The 20,262-nt window shown below is 34.6% G+C and overlaps 1 protein-coding gene across 1 annotated transcript in view; it reads left to right on the top strand.

Moving 5' to 3' along the window:
- The first annotated feature begins 2,782 nt into the window (after positions 1-2,782).
- LOC133297915 (uncharacterized protein At3g06530) overlaps positions 2,783-20,262 on the top strand; it is a 28,230-nt gene continuing 10,750 nt past the window's right edge. The window contains exons 1-20 of the mRNA XM_061497150.1: positions 2,783-3,078; positions 3,251-3,464; positions 3,584-3,679; positions 3,770-3,887; positions 3,962-4,135; positions 5,410-5,580; positions 5,758-5,813; positions 5,914-6,003; positions 6,097-6,245; positions 10,803-10,885; positions 10,972-11,100; positions 11,231-11,305; positions 16,241-16,409; positions 17,094-17,233; positions 17,366-17,458; positions 17,901-18,081; positions 18,289-18,383; positions 18,487-18,639; positions 18,776-18,938; positions 20,112-20,245. Coding sequence (XP_061353134.1) covers positions 2,919-3,078; positions 3,251-3,464; positions 3,584-3,679; positions 3,770-3,887; positions 3,962-4,135; positions 5,410-5,580; positions 5,758-5,813; positions 5,914-6,003; positions 6,097-6,245; positions 10,803-10,885; positions 10,972-11,100; positions 11,231-11,305; positions 16,241-16,409; positions 17,094-17,233; positions 17,366-17,458; positions 17,901-18,081; positions 18,289-18,383; positions 18,487-18,639; positions 18,776-18,938; positions 20,112-20,245 — 2,643 coding nt within the window. The 5' untranslated portion in view covers positions 2,783-2,918. The remainder of the gene's footprint in view (positions 3,079-3,250; positions 3,465-3,583; positions 3,680-3,769; positions 3,888-3,961; positions 4,136-5,409; positions 5,581-5,757; positions 5,814-5,913; positions 6,004-6,096; positions 6,246-10,802; positions 10,886-10,971; positions 11,101-11,230; positions 11,306-16,240; positions 16,410-17,093; positions 17,234-17,365; positions 17,459-17,900; positions 18,082-18,288; positions 18,384-18,486; positions 18,640-18,775; positions 18,939-20,111; positions 20,246-20,262) is intronic.

The following is a 20,262-nucleotide window of genomic DNA, read 5'->3' as shown; positions in this document are numbered from 1 at the left end:
ATAATTCAATAAAAGATATAAATACAAAAGAAATTAGTATGTCAGAACAAAACGATAATACATAAAACAAACACCATAATATATGAAATTCAACTTGTTGGACAAGTGGCCTCAAACTCAAGAGGGGGGTGAATTGAGTTTTAAAAATATTTTCGCAAAATGCCTCACTTTCTTTGTTGAAAAAGATTTTCTTGAATTAATATGATTTATACACAAGTAAGTCTAAGAGAATATAAATCAATACAAGCAAATAATATGCAAAGCGTAAATCTAAATAAGTTCAAGTAATCAAATAATGCTAAAGTAATGAGATAAATGGTTAGAGAGATTGCAAACACTATATATCCTGGTTCGGTCACCACCACCGTGACCTACGTCCAGATTGAAGCCGCTCGTTCAACTCTCCACTAATGATCAAGCTTCAAGGGTGCTTGATAAACCGCTACAACCTTAAAGTCTTTTGGTTCTTGAAACCCTTACACTTCCACTCACTTTCTAAGGCTATGAGCAACCTTTAGACTAGGGTCTCACTACCCTCAACTCAAATAAACAGAATGAGAGTGTTTAGAAATGGATTTGTACTCTTAAAATACAGATTATACAAGTTGAAGCTTATGGGTATTGATCAATGACACAAGAATAGAGCTCAAAGCAGTTTTATGATCAAAATGAGAAAGAACAACCAATGAATGATTTTAAGACAATGAGAATGATCAAGAATGATTGCAAAATCAATGGAACAGTAAAACTTGGCTTGCTGGTTCGTAATGGATAAGTTTATATAGGTGTTGGGACAAAACTAGCCGTTTATAGCCGTTACACTGCTCACTGTCCAGTAAGTATTCGAATACTTTTCTTAAGGTATTCAAATACTTTGTTCTCAGCACAAGTATTCGAATACCATCTAGAAAGTATTCGAATACTTTCTTGACAGAATATCTATAATGCAGTTTTATGAGTTGTAGTGCATTCTTTTTCGTCTCTAATCACTTTTAATGTATTTCCTTGACTTGTAAAGCATGTTTTGAGGTTACGAAATATGTCAAGGGTCTTTTTCATAATAATTAAAGCTTTGAAGTGATTGATGACATAGATAATGCATGCATAGAGTAAAATATTCTTTGAGCCCATTTATGCATCATTAATCAATTACCTTTACATTTAGATCTAAGCTCTCAAGAGCATGATTCAATCTTGATCGTGTGTGTTGAATGATTTGCTCTTGTTTTCTTGTTTGAATTGCTTCCTTGGACTTTTGATTGTTGCGAGTTGTATTATTTTTGACGTCGCTTCTATGCTTGTTTGTTATCATCAAAACTCTTGCATAAATGAACTCTTCATTTTAATCGCATTGGTTTCACACAACTAACCTCAACACAGCTGTTTAAATATAAAAGACTTCTGCATAACAAAACGAGGAAACACAAAGTATAATGCAAAATGAAAATGCACAAGGAAATGTTTAGCCGGTGATGGTTTGAGTGCGGAATATATAAGCTTGAACACGGTTGGTGGGGTAACATGTTCAACACGCGGCGGCAACAGAACCGTGTCAGATGTAGGGTGCTGATTGGCTGATTGGACACGGCCCTACCAAGAACGCGTCAGATGGCCTCTGACATGACTAAGACGCGTCTTCTTGGGTAACGCGTCCTGTGCAGTGGACGCGGCTGCGCAGGTACCACCTCCAATCTCCAATATTCTCCTTCACCGGTGATTGGCCGTTATGCGTGCAAAGGACGTAATGCTTAATAAGCCGCGTCGTAATGCATTACATTGGTAATACCTTTCACTGCGAAACTATACCGGTCAAAATTTTTAAAAATCGAACTACTAAGGTCAAATGGCCTGATTTGACCTCATTATTTGATGTTTGTAAAAAGAAATACAAATACAAAATTTACGTATCAAGTCATGTAAATTTATACATAAGAATATTTATTCACTAAAATTTCACATCACAATCTCATTGAAAATTGTGAATAATTTTTTAACTTTAGTAATAATATCGAAACAAGCACAATAACCTTTTAAAATATTAAGAATTATATTTTCAACAGTGAATATAAAATTTTGATATTTTAATTTCATATGATTCAACTTATTTTTTCTTACACGTTTAATTCAAAAATCTATAAATATTCCATATACACTAAAAAAATTTGTAATTATTAGGCAATCGGACCAAAATTGATTTGAACTAATTTTTTTAAGTGTTGGTTTTTCTAAAAAAAAATGCAGATAAATTATTTGTATTGAGTTCAAATAATATTATTTTAGACGAAAATCAAAATATTTATAATTTATAATTTATTTTAAAATTATAATTATTTTTATCATTATAATTTTTTAATTCAAAATGACATCATTTTAACCATGAATATAAATAATGGGTTCGTTTTTTCTGCCGTTACTGCAGATAAGTTATTTGCAATAAGTCCAATATGACGTCGTTTTGGGCGAAAATTATGGTGTTTTTGTAATTTGAATTTATTTTAGGGATATAATAGTCTTTATACTTATAATTTTTTAAAATTTCAATACCAAAACGACGTCGTTTTGATATTAAATACAGATAACTATCTGCATTAACGGCCGAAAACATTTTTCGTATAAATAATTTATCTAATTTCATGTTATGTAAACATTAAAGCTTTTTTTTGATGTAACTAAACATATTTTGAGGTGAACATAGATCAACGTATACTTGGCTTTGGTGTTTAGAGCACATAAACCCTAAACCCTGCTTGAATGCGGCTCAGTTTTCTCCCTCTGTCATCTTAGCGCGGGAATCGGTGGTTAGAACACATAAACCCTAAACTCTGCGTGCGGCTCAGTTCTCTCTTTCTGTCTTTGCATTATTGTGGAGAGAAGAAGAAGAAGAAGAAGAAAAAGTGTCTTGGTGTGAAACCCTAACAATGGCAACCTCAATAGCGTCTCAATTAGAAGTTATCAGATCCTTCGCAAAAGCTGACTCTGAGCCTCTCAAAAAGCCCTTCACTCGCCCTTCTATCTTGTTCGATCCAAAAGAAGCTGCCGATATCGATATTGAATCCATTTTCACAATCGCACTTCAAGGTCACTCTTCTCGATTTTCACAGCTTTTCTTTTTCTCTAATTTGAAGAAAATTTATTTGTACAAAGCAATCCAATTTTATATTGTGTATTATTATTATTATTATTATTATTATCATTATCCATATGCTACTTTGAATTCTGTTGCTGTATTGAAAATTATGCACTGTTTCAGGTTTAGAGGTTCTTGTAAGCACCGATGAACGGTTCAGGAACTATAAGAATGATTTGTTTAGCCAACGGAGTAAAGAGTTGGAAAGAGAGTTGATGGGCGTGGAACAGAATAATCATCTTAATGTCTCCATTGCTTCATTCTTAAGATTAATTTCTGGATATTTTCTTATTCCGTCTGCTCTTAAAACGCTTGAGTACTTGATACGTAGATACAAGTGAGTAGTTTATTTGATAATTCGTGTGGTTGATGTTATGAATTGTCTTTTTCTAAGGTTGTTGATTACCTCATCTTATTTTTTTTGTAATTTTTAATGTGTCTTGTTTTGAGTTTCAGGGTTCATGTTTACAACAATGAGGACTTGATTCTGTGTGCTTTGCCGTACCATGACACCCATGCATTTGTTCGAATAGTACAGATAGTTGATACGAGGTTAGAAAGATATCATTATTTGTTATATTGTTTTGTGATGTAGATTACTGGTTGGAATACTTTCTGATGTTTCTCCTAAGCTCTGTAAAGGAATACTAAATGGGGGTTTCTTGACGGTGTGAAAGTCTCTGGTGCACCACCACCTAGAATGGTCATAGTGCAGCAGTGCATCCGTGATAAGGGCATATTAGAAGTTCTATGCAACTATGTGAGTAATCATTCTGTGTTTAGTTGTGAATTTGATGGAATTGTATAATTATATAACTAAGTATTTGGTTTCAGGCATCTCCGTCAAAAAAGTTTCATCCTTCAAGGCATGTAATAGGATTTTGTACTGCTGTTTTTGTTGAAGTTTTGGGTATTGTTGTGCCTGTTAATGATGATCTTGTCAAGAGAATACTTCCTTTTGTGGTATCTGGTCTTCAGCCCGGCACTAAGGGAGTTTCAGAACACAAGGTTAGTTACAAGGAAATTATTTTTGCGCATTAAAACCAATTATAGTTGAGCATCATATGGTAATAGTTCTATGATTACTTTTTAATTTTTTAAGGTTTCCCAACCAGTTCATTGGTAATTCAATTAATCCGGTTCGAGTAGTGTCGTACCCATATAGAGGGTGGCTCTTCAAAGACTATTTTTCCATTCCTTGGTCTCGTACTCGAGACATTTGGTTAAGGGGAACAAGCTCCTTACCATTTGAACCATTGGTGTTTTGTGATTACCTTTTGATTAGTGGGCAATGTAATTACTGTCAAATTGTAGACCAGGTGAAATGAATTTGCATTTTGACTCCACAAGATCCAATTATGCATAGTTATTCATCACAAGTAGAAATAGTAATATAACATTCTCTTGGCCTAAACCTTTTTGTTAATAATTGTTATTCACTGTAATTGCTTTTATCGTCCTAAAATATTTTCTACATTCTTTATAATTTTTATTTTGATAAACGTAGAATATGCTTGGATTAGGTCATGTTATAACCTATGCTCTGTTCATGCAATTGATAGCTTGATTTTGCAGCTAATTCATTGATTTTTAAAACCCTCAAACTCTAGAATACTACATCACGCAAATATATAGTGGCTGAACCCACCTAGTGGGATAAGGTTTGGTGGTTGTTGTTTTATTGTGAGTTTTATGCTTTATTTTTATTACTTTTTTTGGTAAGCATGTTATGAAAGTCATTCCGTACATCATTTTTGTATTATTTGAGAAAAATAAGATGGTTCTCAACTGTTCAGTGATGAATTTTCACTTTTTCTTAGTTAGGCTGTGATACAGATTGAGTGCCATCTAGCTTTAGATACCCTATATATTTTTCATTCAAATTAAAAATAAAAGTAATTCACCAATATAAAAAAGTGCCCTTTAATCTCTCTCCATAATTGTAATTGTGAAGTAGACTCCCTAAAAAAAAAAAAAGAACGTGCACTGTGCACCAAACAGAGACCATAAACCAACTCTTTCTCAGACACATAAGTTTAAGGAATAATATATCTATGTAGTCTGTACAATCCTAAGATTCTCTCCTGTCTAAAAAACCAAAGAACAACATACATAATATGCCTCCATAAAAATGTGATTCTATGTCTGCGTCACCTTAATCTTAGGACTTAATTTCCTTTATATTTTATAAATTGGTCCTTGGTGCTGTGAATACTTCTTGTGTACCTGAGCTATGTTTCTTGGCAATTTCTTATGCATTGTTTCTTGTCAATTATATGCAGGCTGGTTCTTTGATGCTCATTGGTTTGCTTGGAAACAAAGCTGCATTAGCTCCCAAGCTTTTGAATAGTTTAATACGTTCAATTGCTGAGGTTGCTCACGAGGAGGCTAAAGAGTTGGGGGATCTTCATTGGCTTCGGTTATCCCTTATTGCCTTGATCAATCTTGTTCAGGTACTAGTGTAACCTTTTATCATTAGTGTTGAGTTACATGTGTCTAGTTTAAACAGAGGTATTAATCCTTTTATTTTGGTATATGCTATTTATCCAATTTTCTTTTTGGTGTGCTATATTTATTTTTGAATTTGGCTATATTTTTATTCTTACTTTGTTCTGCTGGAATTTTCTTAGTCTCAAAATGTTGAAATTCTCCCAGCTAAGGCCTTGGAGATTTTAAAGGAAATAAGGTAGTTTGCCTCAAACTGCACAACTTATCCATAATCACTATGCCTTGGCTGTTGTTATGTCTATTTACATATATGATTTTTAAAATCCTTTTTTGTACAGGGACTTGGCAGGGATTTTATTAGAATTGTCTAAGGAGTTCAATATTGAAAAGTTTTTAGTCGTGCTTTTGGATTCCCTGATTGAATGCAGGTGAGAATTCTATGATTTTCTTTCAGTAGACCTATGCTTTAATTCTTGTTTTATAAAAGGTTGTGTTTTGCGCTGATTATAACACATTTGCAGTTCTTCTGATGATTACTGTCAGCGGGCTTTGCTATCATTGATAGAAAAAGTCCCCATAAATGGTTCTGTTTATCATGTGGTCACCAAGGTCCTATCAACTTGTGTGAAATTATCACAAAAAGTTAGTGACTCAACGTCTTCAATGGCAGGTGTGTATTCTGATTCTGAATCATAAGTTGGTCACTTAGATCTTATTGTATAAATCTTGTCCGTCATGTTGTCCAATCTGTCCTGATGTACTTCATAAGGTTGAGTTAATATCAATTTATATATTGAAAATGAATAATCAAGTTTATAAAAAAAGTAATAATTAATGAAGATCACATTGGGTGATTGTGAAGTCACTTCTAAAAGCGCTTCTGTCAGAATAATTTTTGAGTATCTGTCTGAGAAAATTTTCTTCTGAAAGCAAGGACCATGTAGGCATTTTAAGTTATATGAAAATTTCTTTCACTATCAAGTTTGATCTTAAATAAGAGGGCGAGCCTGAAGCAGTGATAAAGTTGCTCCTTTATGACCGAAAGGTCACGGATTCAAATCCAAGAAACAACTTGTTTGCAAGGTGCACGGATAAGGCTTGCGTACAAGAATTTCCCTCACCCTTAACCTTGTAAATTGGGGTTTCATTTGGAGTGGTCTTTTATCAAGTTTGATCTTAATAAAAACCATAGTTATTAATAGTGCCGCTTTAGCGCGCTTTACCGGAGTTGCGGTGCGGTGCGACTGGCCGCCACAGACCGCATCACTAAGTAGGCCGAAGTGTGGCGGCTGTTGCGGCCGTTATCGTGGCGAAATAGCGCCTGAATCGCGCAACTACAGTAACCCTAACAAAAACTATCGAGGAAGAAGAAAGCAGCTGGGAAGAAGTAAGGTCGGGTTTTTTAGTTTTTACCCTCTTAAAGCTATCTGATTTATGTGAGGTAAAAGTAAAAAGTACAAGTAAATTTTAAATCTCATTCATTTTAAAAGAGGTAAAAGTAAAAAGTAAAAACAATATTTTAAATCTCATTCTTTTTAAGAGAGGTAAAACAGTAAAAATAATATTTTTTCCTCATTAATAAATTAGACAATCAGATACACGGTAGACAATCAAAACAGAATCAAATTATTCTATAAATTAAATCCAAATCATCACATACTCTCAAAAATCATCCACAATCCTAATCGTTCCATACATTCAAAATCCTCCTCTCCTCCTTCTCCCAAATCATTCGACTTTGCTGAGACTGGTTAGTTTTCTATTATATTTTGTTTTAATTTTTATTTTACAGCAAATGCTTTTTTTTTTATTAAGTTTCAATTTTTTTTTCTATTTTTTATTATTCAAGGCATTAAGTATTTATTTTTTTCTCTAATTATTTTTGTTATTATATTTATGTTTTATAGTCATATGTTTTTTTTTTTGTTAGACTTTTAATTTTCTGTTTTAACTTTTATCTACATTCTGCAAATGCATATTTTATTTATGTTTTACTGTTCAATTATTTATTTTCTCTCCATTTATTTTTTGTTTTTGTACTTCTGTTTTATTATATAAATATATTCATATGTTTGTTTTTTCTATTAGTCTATTAATTAGGTGTTTATAGTTTTTGTATTATATAAATTATATGTTTTTTTTTGTTAGACTAATTATTTTCTGTTTTATTTTTTATTATTTTTTCTTTTATTCTTCATTTTTTTTCTCTTTCTTTCTGTTGGACTATTTTACTTTTGTTAGACTAATTATATTTTTTTATGTTGGACTGTTTTGTTTTCTGTTTTTATCAGTGTTTTAAAACCCGGCTCGGACCGGCCGGTCGACTCGGGACTCGGTGACCCGGTGGGTTCCCCGGTCCGAGCGGGTAGTTGGACCGGTTGACCCGGCCGAAACCCGGTTGACTCGGGTTAAACCGTTTTTTTTTTTTTTTTTTTTTTGGTAAAATATTTTGTTGTTGATAAGAACTCTTGAATTAAATCATATTAATATTTTATGATGAATATGATTAAAAGTAAGGTGAAAATAATAAGGTATTTTAGATTAGTGTAGTTCGTTTATGTAATTTAGTTGCATCTTATAATGATCTCATGAAGTTAAGTGGTGATAAACACTGATGGTCTCATGATCTCATCTCAACGGAGGACACTTTTTTCTTATAGTGTATATTTCATGCATACTATTTGTTATCATAATTTAATTTATCCGTATCATGTCAAGCACAAAAAGTGCATTTAACTTATATTGCATGGTTTAATCCAATATTAGGATACGGTCTAGAGCTAGAAGCTTAGAAGTATATAATATTTGCTATCATTGAAAACCAATTTATTTCTTGAAGCTCATTGATAGTTTTCTTATATGAATTTTTATTAATATAAGTAATATTTTTATATTTTTAATATGTGAACAGTAAAACCGGTTCAACCCGGTTGAACCCGGTTGAACCAGTGACCCAGTGACCCAATACCTCGACCGGTTCGATTACCGGTCCGAGTTTTAAAACACTGGTTTTTATATTGGACTTTTTATTTATTTTGCCACTTTATTTTGTTGTTACATTATTTGAGACTTTAGTTCCTCCAATTTGCTTATGATTTGAATTTTAATGTTTGAAATCATTTATGTTTGAGTTTGACATCCTTCAAATTTGTTTTTTATGTTACATTTTCATTTTTTAAGTTTTATATTTATGGAGTACAATTTAGTGTATCACTTAGGTACACTTTGCACAGTAGCGTTGTAGCGCTACACGCTATAGCAGTTTGGAGGGTCGGCGTTATCCGAGATTAATAAGTATGATAAAAACACAATATTGAAAATGGTTTAATTATTATCATTTTTGTTTTCTGTATCCGTATTACCTAAGTAATAGAATATTTGCAATGTCTGTTTAAATAGTAAGTACTGGAGTTTGGAACAGCAGAATAAAAGGATTGCATTTTATGAAATGCTGACACCTCTCCATTTCTATGATATATAAAGAAGCACCTCAAAATGAATAACCAAACTCTCCTCGAATCACAACTACAATGCCTTATTTCTGAGGATTCTTAATTCATTCGTGGACAGTTTAACCCTGCGTGGGAACAGGGAAAAGAAAGATTGAATTTGTTGTTGGAGTCTAAAACATAGTAGTTAATTGTGCCGCAATAGCGCCGCGAGCCGCGCCGTATGGGCGTTGCGGTGCCTCGCTGCAAGAAACCGCGTTGCGCCGTACCGGAACGCAATAGCGGCCATTGCGATTGCATTTGCGGCCATATTGCTGTCATAAGGCAAAATGTCAATTTTGTCCTAAATTTAAATGTGTAACAAAAAAAATTAAGGGAGTGTTTGGTAGAGGATATATATTTTTTTACTAGGTAAATACATTTACTAGGAATATGGTTGAAAAATGAGTTTGGTAGGAAAGTTAAAAAAAAGTAGTTTGGTTGGCCGAAATATTACCAAGAAAATTGGGTTAAATTTTGTGAGTCTGTGATTGGTTGAAGTTAAAATATTGATGGGAAAATAGAATGAAATGACAAAAATAACCTTGTAATTAAATTTTGTGCACAGAAGTACTTTAATCAGAAGGGTAATATTGTCACTTTGCATGACTACTTCCCCCATTTACCCAGTTTTATTTTGAAATACCACATTGCAAGTGGTAAACTTGCACAGTGTTCCTCTTTGCTTTTTTCGCACAAATCATGATTTCTAGGCAACACCGTTTGATGGGAAAAATCTTAAAACACTTGTACCAAATGACGACAACATTGAAACCCAATTATGAATGCCTAGGTATATTTTCAGAAAACCTGAAGCAAACACTACCTAAGGGTTTTTTAGCCTATCCGCGTCTCTCTCTGTCACTTCTGATATCTCTGCCTTTAAAAAATGTTTCTTTTTGTCATCATTTTTGTCATATATCTATTTCGCTATTTCCGCAACCACAATCCGCTATAACGCTATAGCGTTTTTCGGGGTTGGCCGCGACATGCCGCAATCCGCATTTGATAACTATGGTCTAAAATATGCATCCAACAAGATAAATTTAATTTGTTAAGAAACTACATGTCTACATCCTCTTCCTGCCATTACTTCTCACCTTAAAATAATACCATTCCCGGAAATGAATTTGTGAAGAAACCCCTAAGGTCGTGAAAAATACATAGGAAGAGAGGAATTGCACATTACAGCTGGCCAACACATCAATGCTGTCAATATTCCTTGTTGACACTAACTCTGCTTTGCCCAATTTTGAATTTATATCTTCTTTAATGCAATTGAATATGAGATTTAAAATGAAATAGTATCTTCAACAAAGCCACTAATCCGGATAGGTTATCCCAAAATTGCATATTTCGGTAATGGTTCTAATTTTTTGAAGACGAGTTCACATGAACTGTTAGATACAAGTAGAATAAATGGTTAATAATGGGTATGAGTTTTTATTTTTACAGTGGTGTAAATTGATCCCTCCCTTACATATATGTATATATTGTGTTATATTTGCAATGGTCAGTATATGTTTTGTTTTACATGCATCAGCATCGACATTAAAGCTTCTGTCCCTCAATAATTTTGTCTGCTTTTCTTATCATGGTGCCTTTTTTTTTCTTCAAATATTCTAGCTCCCTTTTAATGTATCATTTCTTATATAAATTTATAGCTAGTCAAATAGTCGATTATTTTTTGATGCCTTGCTTATTATTCTTGCAATCTTGGTTTGTTAAATGTCAATTAGCTGGGTGGGCGAAAAAGATTCTGATTATTGTTAATACGAAGTATCCTTCTGACCTACATAGTGCAGTTCATCATTTCCTTCAGGTTTGCTGATAATATTTCTGCTTTTCTTTGTTTGCATGTATTGTCAGAAAGTCTTTAATTGTTTGAACTTTGAAAATGTTCAACAGGATAACAAAGTTCATTCTAAGAAAGACGATTCATTGTATAAGATTTTATGTAAGATGTTGGATGGGAATTTGGATTCATCACGTGATATCTTAGATTCAAAAGTTTGGTTTGCCTTGTATCATCCAAAGGTATCAGTTATTGACTGCCTCTTGAATATTAGGTGTCTGTAATCCTAAAAGTGTGTATTCTCTTGTTCATTGGTCATTAATTTTCTCTTGGTACGTAAGAGCTTCACAATTCTTATTTGATGTGGTATAGGCTGATGTTCGACGTGCTGCACTGCTTGATTTAAATTCTAGTGGCATCCTGAAATCCAGAGCGGTTGTTTCAGAGGTATTTATGTTTCATAAATCTTCCCCCATCGTCTTTTAAAATTCTATGTTCCTAGTAATTTATATTTTTCATTTATGACACCATTGAAGAACATCCTTGACGTTTTCTCGTTTTGGTTGGAAAAATTGAAGAGTTTGCTCAATGTGGTTTATTTCCTTCATTGATGATTTTTTTTTAAAATTTCTGATGTTGGTGGCATATTACTTAAAATCCATTTTTGCTTTCTTGATTTTATTTTTCTGAAAAGGTTGCATCACAAAATTTTACTGTCAAACTAGTTTTATTTTGAAATGTCTTTTGTATGTTTGAGTTCCATTTTGAATGACTTGAATTGAGTTCCATTTAAGATCCAGTGTATGATTTGTTAATGAGATTGAAAGTTACAAGGTCACTGATTCTACGCATAATTGTTGGGGACTTAGTTGATTTTGATTGAAGACTTCATTAGAAAGAGAAGGTGTACAAAGTGGGAGGATTATATATCCCTCAAAAGACACCTAAAATCAAGGAAAAAGAAAAGTGACAGGGGAAAGACTGTACAACTTAAAAGAGTAAACCTTATCCCCTTGCAAAACTGTCGAAGGAAACCCCTCTATAAACCGAGTCTTGACACATAATGAAGCCAAGTCTCCAAAAGAAAACGTGATGGCATAAAAAGCTATTGAGAATTATTGCATCATGCTTCAATGTCAAACCACAAACACCAATTGCTAGTAAAAAAAGCTCAGTTTCATTTGGGGCAAATCCAAAGCTCCTGGAGGTTGCTGTAACTCGTTAATTAATTATCTCAGTTATTGAAAAGAAGTTTCTGTATATCGATTTTGAATAATTTACATGAGTGAGTATTTATACAAGAAAAAATCGCTAAGAATGACTAAGCGATGACTAATCAATCCTAATCACAATCAATCCTAATCAATCACAATCAATCATAATCAATCCTAATTAATAGGAAATAAAAACGGAAACATGTTTGGATTCTGATTTTCTACACTCCCCCTCAAGTTGGGAGGTAAATATTGATCATTCCCAACTTGCCAATCAAGTCTTCGAATGCTGGACGGTGTAGGCCCTTGGTAAGGATATCTGCCGTTTGCTCTTTGGTTGGAACATATATCAAACGCACACTTCCATCATCTAATTTTTCTTTGACGAAGTGACGATCAACTTCCACGTGCTTTGTTCGATCATGATGCACAGGATTTTGAGCAATGCTAACAGCTGCCTTGTTGTCACAATATAGTTTTATTGGTAGGGAATATGAAATCTTCAACTCTTGAAGAAGTCTTCTCAACCAGATTCCTTCACAAACTCCATGAGATAAAGCTCGAAATTCTGCTTCAGCACTACTTCTTGCAACCACTGTTTGCTTTTTGCTTCTCCAAGTAACAAGATTTCCCCACACATAGGTGCAATAGCCTGAGGTAGATCTCCTGTCTACTGATGAGCCTGCCCAATCTGCATCAGTGTAGATTTCAATTGTCTTTTTATACCCCTTTTTAAAGAATAATCCTCTTCCTGGAGTATTCTTGAGGTATCTAAGCACCCTATAGACTGCACTAAGATGCTTCTCCTTGGGTGAGTGCATGAATTGACTAATCATACTCACCGCAAAGGCAATGTCAGGACGCGTATGAGATAAGTAGATTAGTTTACCAACCAATCGCTGATATTGTTCTTTATCCACCTCATTCCCATCTTCAATACCTAACTTGGTATTAGGTTCCACAGGTGTCTCAGCAGGTTTACACCCTAACATTCCTGTTTCCAACAAAAGATCTAGAACATATTTTTTTTGTGTTAGAGTGATGCCTGTTTTGCTCCTAGCAACTTCCATACCAAGGAAATATTTGAGAGTGCCAAGGTCTTTGAGTTCAAATTGAGCTGCTAGAAATTTCTTCAAGGTGTTCAATTCCTCAATATCATCACCTGTAAGAATTATATCATCTACGTATACAATAAGAATAGCAATTTTACCATCCTTAGAGTGTTTGTGGAAGAGAGTATGATCAGTCTGTGCTTGAATGAAGCCTCTTCTTTTGACTGCTTGTGTGAATTTGTCGAACCATTCTCTGGGAGACTGTTTCAATCCATATAGAGACTTTTTTAGTTTACACACTGATCCATTTCCCTTTTCAAAACCAGGTGGAGGATCCATATAGACTTCTTCATGTAAGTCACCATTTAGGAATGCATTCTTCACATCTAACTGTTGCAGAGGCCAATCTAGATTGGCAGCAAGAGATAAGAGAACTCGGATGGTATTGACTTTAGCAACCGGAGCAAAAGTCTCATGATAATCTATCCCATGAGTCCGAGTGAAACCCTTTGCAACCAATCTTGCCTTGTATCTGTTGATGCTATTATCTGCATTGAATTTTATTGTAAACACCCATTTGCATCCTACTGCCTGTTTTCCTTTGGGTAGGGTCACTATCTCCCAAGTTCCATTTCTTTTTAAAGCATTCATTTCTTCAAAGACAGCATCCCTCCATTTTTGATCATTGAGAGCCTCATGTATATTTCTCGGTATCTTTGTACTATCCAACATAGTATTGAAAGCACGAAACCCTGGGGACAACTTTCCATATGAAATATGATTAGAAATAGGATGAGTAGTACAAGATCGAGTACCTTTTCTAAGAGCAATGGGCAAGTGTAGATCATTTTCACCATGACACTCAAGTATTGGGGTGCTGGAACTAGAACATGGTTCAGAATCCTGGCAGTGTAGAGGCTCTGGGTTATTCACACTTTGAGGAGGCTTTCGCCTGCTATAAACTTGTCCCCATTTTGAGGAGGCTCCTGATGGTGAGGATTCTGTAGCTCCCCCTGTTTCCAAAATTAGAGGTAATACCGTGGCATCAGTAGGTTCCCATGACTGATCTTCATCTACTCCTATCTCCCCCTGAAGAGAAGTCGAGGGGAAGAAAGGGTCATTTTCAGAAAAAGTGACATCCATAGAGACAAAGACCTTACAAAGAGAGGGTGAATAACATTTATAGCCACGTTGAGTTGGAGAATAACCAATAAAGACACACTGGAGAGACTTAGGATCAAGCTTAGACCGTTGATGGGAGGGAATATGGACAAATACAACGCAACCAAATAACTTGAGAGGTAAGAAGGAGACACCTCGGAAGGAAGGGAAGATACGAACAAGACTAGAAAGAGGAGACTGAAATTTCAGAATGCGAGATGGCATTCGATTTATCAGATACGAGGCAGTGAGAACTGCCTCTCCCCAAAGATATTTAGGAACACTCGTGGTAAACATAAGAGCCCGAGCAACTTCAAGGAGATGTCGGTTTTTTCTTTCCGCAACTCCGTTTTGTTGGGGTGTGTCAGGACACGAGCTTTGGTGAAGGATGCCATGTTGGGAAAGATATTCTCCAAGAATAGAGTTAAAATACTCTTTGCCATTATCTGTACGAAGAATTTGTATAGCAACTTGGAATTGGGTTTGAACCATGGCATGAAATTTTTTAAACACGGATGCAGCATCGGACTTATCCTTTAGAAGATACACCCAACAGACTCGAGAATGGTCATCAATGAAGGTAATGAACCATCGAGTACCTGAAATATTTTTAACACGGGCTGGACCCCATATGTCACTATGAATTAAGGAAAATGGGGAAGAGTCATGGTGAACTTTAGAAGGATAATGAGCACGAGTATGCTTGGCAAGTTGACAAATATCACAAGAAAACAAACTTGGACTTTTATGAATAAATAAGTTTGGCAACAACTTCTGAAGCTAAATAAAATTTGGATGGCCTAGCCTACGATGCCACATCATAACATCATTACATGAATCAAAAGGAAACATAGAGTTTTTTTCTACGAAAACAGCTTCATGAGTCACATCCTCCTCAAAGTAGTAAAGTCCACCATCCTCTCTAGCACTGCCAATCATCCTCTCCGAGTCCTGTTCCTGAAAAACACAACCATGTGGAAAGAATTTAGCAAAGCAATGCAACTCAGAGGTGAGCTTGCTAATAGAAATGAGATTACAAGTCAGAGAAGGAACATAAAGAACTGATGTCAAAGTAATCAGCTCAGAAAGTTTAATGGTTCCGTGTCCCGCAATCTGGGAAAAACTGCCATCAGCGATCTTGACCCGAGAAGGTTCAGAATATGGAGTGTATGAACAAAACAAGCCAAGATTACCTGTCATATGATCAGAGGCTCCAGAATCAAGGATCCAATGATTTTGACTATCAACATGGAAAGCTATACCTTGCTGGACCACATGACTAGTGGCCTTAGGAGGTTGAGTGAAAAGTCTCTGAAGTTGTTCAAACTTAGTCTTGCTAAGAAAGACACCATCAGAGTAAGAGGAAGAGTGTTTTGAGGAAGCCATGAATAGAAAGAGAAGGGTTTGGATGGTTATTTCAGATTTGAATTAGGGTAGGAACGAACCCGCTCTTGATACCATATTGAAAAGAAGTTTCTGTATATTGATTTTGAATAATTTACATGAGTGAGTATTTATACAAGAAAAAATCGCTAAGAATGACTAAGCGATGACTAATCAATCCTAATCACAATCAATCCTAATCAATCATAATCAATCCTAATTAATAGGAAATAAAAACGGAAACATGTTTGGATTCTGATTTTCTACACCAGTATATGCTATAATGGCAGCAAAATAGTCTATTAACATTGTCATTTGTGCTATTTTGATATGGATTGAGTTGATTTCAAGTTGGATTGGGGGAAATCTTCATAATTTAATCAAAGTATTATTTAGGATGTCTTAATGATGCTTGTCATTGTGTTTGCATGTACATGTGAGAAACCCCTTTTGTTGTAAATGTTTTCCTAATTATACAGCATTTGAGTGATTCTAATTCCATATTCAAAATCTTTAACTTAATATCTATTACCCCCCAACCCCACACCCCAAATTGTTGTGTTATTGATCAGAGTTTTATAGACATCGGAGAGGCCATACTGAGACAGCTTGATGATAAAGATCTAACAGTTGTTCAAGCAGCTTTACATGTTGATGGCTTGCCAAATGTAGTAAGTTCTTCTAAGCTTATTGATGCACTGCAGAATGTGCTAAGAAGATGTATTGGCAAGCTACTATCAGGTGTGGTTTATCTTTTCTTTACGTGTTATATTAAAGCATTACAAACTTGTTTGTCTGTTCACCTCATAAAAGTAACTACTTTTTCACAACCGGTTTCCTACGCTTGATGCAACCCTCCTCCTTTATTCCTTTATGGTACAGGCTATGTAATTTTACAAAGATGAAGATTACAAACTTGTTTGTCTGTGTTATAAAATATAACATGGTAATTGGTACTATACACACACACACACACACACACTTTGTAAAACATATGATAGATGGCATGCATACATATTGACTACTAACAAGATGCTGGGAATGGGAATCTTTTCTCTGAATGTACTTTTGTCGAATGATGGCTGATGGTGGTGGAGTTATGTGCTAAGAATATAGATGTGGCAGTTTTAAAGCTTTGAATAATAGTCTAATCTCCTTCATGCTTTTCCAATGGTTCAAAATATACTTTTGCTTGGTTCCTTTTTGTAATGATTCATTCAAGGCTAATGCGTCTAGCCCAAGTGGGGTTGATTCAATAATTGAATAAAATAAATAAATTTTGTAGTTCTTTGTCTATTGCACACATAATTTACACTGAGCCTCATTTTCTTCTTGCAGGAATAATTGAATAAAATAGATAAATTTCGCAGTTCTTTTTGTGATGTACACATAATTTACACACTGTTCCTCATTTTCTTCTTGCAGGTTCAACTGATAACGTTAGTCTAACTGGTGAAGTTGCTGTCACTTGTCTAAAGAATGCAATCTCATGCTTCTATGATCATACTGATTACTTGAAGAACATTGCTGCCATGATTTTTCCATTACTCCTTGTTCTACCACAGGTTGTATTTAATATTTCTGTTTTGGATAGAAAGTTTGATATGTTTTTGACCTGGTGTCTTCTTACTTCATTGCATTTAGATGTTCCCTTGTCTGGGTGATTATCCCATAACTACGTATCTTGCCATGTGCAGACACAGAGCTTGAACTTAAAGGCCCTGGGATTTGTCAACAAAGTAAACTGGCCACTTTATCGGAATATTGCTGTGTCTACCTCTGGAGAAGTGGTAAATATCTACTTGTGAATTGGTTTGCTCTATATTTTTATATTTAATCTACGCTTATAATTTGAAGAAACTTTAGTCTGTTGTTCAATAAGTAAGTTTGTCAAACTCAAGATTCTACTCGTGATTGGCCATGGTGAATTAATGATAAGGACCAATCATGAGGTCCTACCTCCTTTGGAAATGCAAAACTTTGAAAATTGAAATTTCACACTTTTTAATGATTTTACATGAACTGGGATTGTGGAATAACCCAATAGGAGCATGTCTAGTACATTAATATCTTGATATTGTATTGATAGTACTTGGAGTTGGGGTTTTCTCAAAGACATTTTTATTTTATCAGAATTCTAAATTGTTAATCACGACCACTCATAAATATGTTTATGTCAAATGAAGTGATCAATCACCTTTCACTTTACTGACTCTTAAAGTGCAATTGCAGACACTGATACCTGGGAGTTTATCTTCAATTAACTTGAAGACTATCAATAACATGGCTGATAATTTCATGGTCCACCCTGAAGATCATATTGCTTGGTTTATTGAAAGCTGCAGTGATTTGGAATTGTCAAAGACACTTTTCTTTTTTGTTTTATTGCAGTCTCTTTTGAGGAATCCAAAAGGTTTGTTTTCCCCTTTCTCTTTTTGAATTCCATTTTTTCTGAAGTAGTACATACATATCTTTTTTTGGTTCAGAAGTTAATTATTTGGATTACATCTTATCCTCCACCTTTTGCTCTTTCCTTTTCTCTCTATTAGATTCTTTTGTCTAAAATTTCGCAAAGAAGTTAGCAGAATGCTAAATTTTGACCTTTTCTTTTTGATCAAAGGTGATGACTTTTCTGCACTATTTGAAAGTGTATTTCCTATTTTAAAGGCTGAGTGGGAATCCTTTGTGACTGCTGGTGATGCTTTTTTGGATGAGGTACACGGGATTTACGAACATATGGGTGCTTTTATTCGTCTTGTATTTTGTGATGAGAAACTAACTTTTTGCTTCCTTTTTGATTGCTGGGATTGTTTCACAGTTCAATTCTGAAGTGTTAGACTGGGATTGCAGTGCATTCTTGGACCATCTTTTGTATGCCAATCTCAGGCCTCTAAATGCAAAAATTATGGTTTGCATATTTTGGAGGCTGCTAGCAACACTAATATCAGCAGTGCCTTCGGACATTCCACTTGTTAGTAATTCCTTTAGTATTTGCAAGTCTGTAATCAATGTTGTCTTGTGAACCTGCTTTCCTTCTTGGACTTTGTTGTTGTTAGTCTTCCATTGTTCACCATTGGTTGGATGAATGAACCTTTTACAAAATGCAGGATGATGACGATGATGATAAGTGGGTCAGCAAGATAAAGGATCTGTTTGTATTTTTTGCCTCCTCACAATTCAAACATGCATTCAGTAAACACCTTCATTACCTAGTGGCACAATGCAGAATATCACCTCCCCGCCTCTTATCCAAGTTTTTCACAGAAGAAGGTGCTCTAAGCTTATTCTCTGTTGTTTTGATTTACTCTATATGTTGAGTGGACAATGCAGTGTTGCTTCTAATGTGAAATTCTTGCTTGTATGATTGAATATAACAGTTTATCTTGTAAATGCCGCGATCTCACATCATACATAATAAATACTGTTGTGTAGTGTGTGTAATATGAGCAATCACATAAACTTTCTCTCAAATCTTCTACCATAAAGTTTTTCTCAGTTTCTCTTTGGTTCTTGAAATTTATCATTAGGACAAGACATTGTTTGCAAATTTTCTTGTGGGAACTTGTTCTGTCGGTTTAATGATTCGCTGGACAATTTCATTATGATTGCGATTGTGGAAGAATTTCATCAATCAAAACAATCATTCCTCCTGTCTTTGCTTAATGATTTTTATTTCTAATTCTGTCAGAAAGAATGAATTGCTTTTTATTGCTAGTAATGTGTGTTTGTGGTTGATAGTTGCATGTATCATTTAAGATATTAAAAATAAGGCTTAAAGACAATCAAGGTGGCATGATCAAGATGATATTTCTAAAAATTTTTGAGGTCCTTTATCTAATTATGACTTCTTTTTTGTAGCATGTTTGAGTCCTTGATTTGGAGTGCAAATCAAGTAATTAAATGCAAAATAGGGAAAATTTGCTAGTGTCACCTTATCACAAGTTTATTTTATTGCCATTCAGATTTGATTTGGGACTTGTGTTTTTTAAAAAGCTAAGTTAGTAAAGTTACCATGTACCCATGCGAATGCTGGCAAGTATAAATGCTTTCTTTGCATTCCCTTGGAGTTATGTGTTCCTTTTCTGTTAAAATTTATTATGTTCCATACTTGGCTGTCAAATGCTATTCATCTAGCATTCACAAACTACTCATATCTGTTTTGGTCTATATTGCTGAGCTTGTGTTTATGTTTGCGCACATGATTCCAAAGCTATATACACACACGTGTGTGCACACACACACACACACACACACACAAAATATAAGCACCATCAGAGTTAGTCATCTATGCAAATGCAATTAAGTTATAGTTTGATTTTTAATTTTTTTAAAGCTTATTGAAGTCATGGTTATTTGAATGGTATTTCCAGATTATGTTGGTATTTTATAGTTCTGAGAAAGTACCCATTGGTTTGATTTTTTGTTGGTTCTTCAATTCTGCAGGTGTTCCTGCCGTAGTCCAGGTTGAAAGTCTTCAGTGCTATGCAGCTCTTTGTAGTCCGTCACAAGATAGATGGCAAATTGAACTTTTAGCCGAATTTCCTTCTGTTCTTGTTCCATTGGCTGCTGATAACCAGGTACGTCTCTTTCTTAG

The sequence above is a fragment of the Gastrolobium bilobum genome, unplaced genomic scaffold, assembly GCF_033153095.1.
Source record: "Gastrolobium bilobum isolate Gb01-03AN ecotype WA unplaced genomic scaffold, APGP_CSIRO_Gbil_v1 utg3325, whole genome shotgun sequence".
NCBI classification, from domain to species: Eukaryota; Viridiplantae; Streptophyta; class Magnoliopsida; order Fabales; family Fabaceae; genus Gastrolobium; species Gastrolobium bilobum.
Note: the sequence above shows the minus strand (reverse complement) of the source record. Positions and strands in the feature narration are given on the sequence as shown.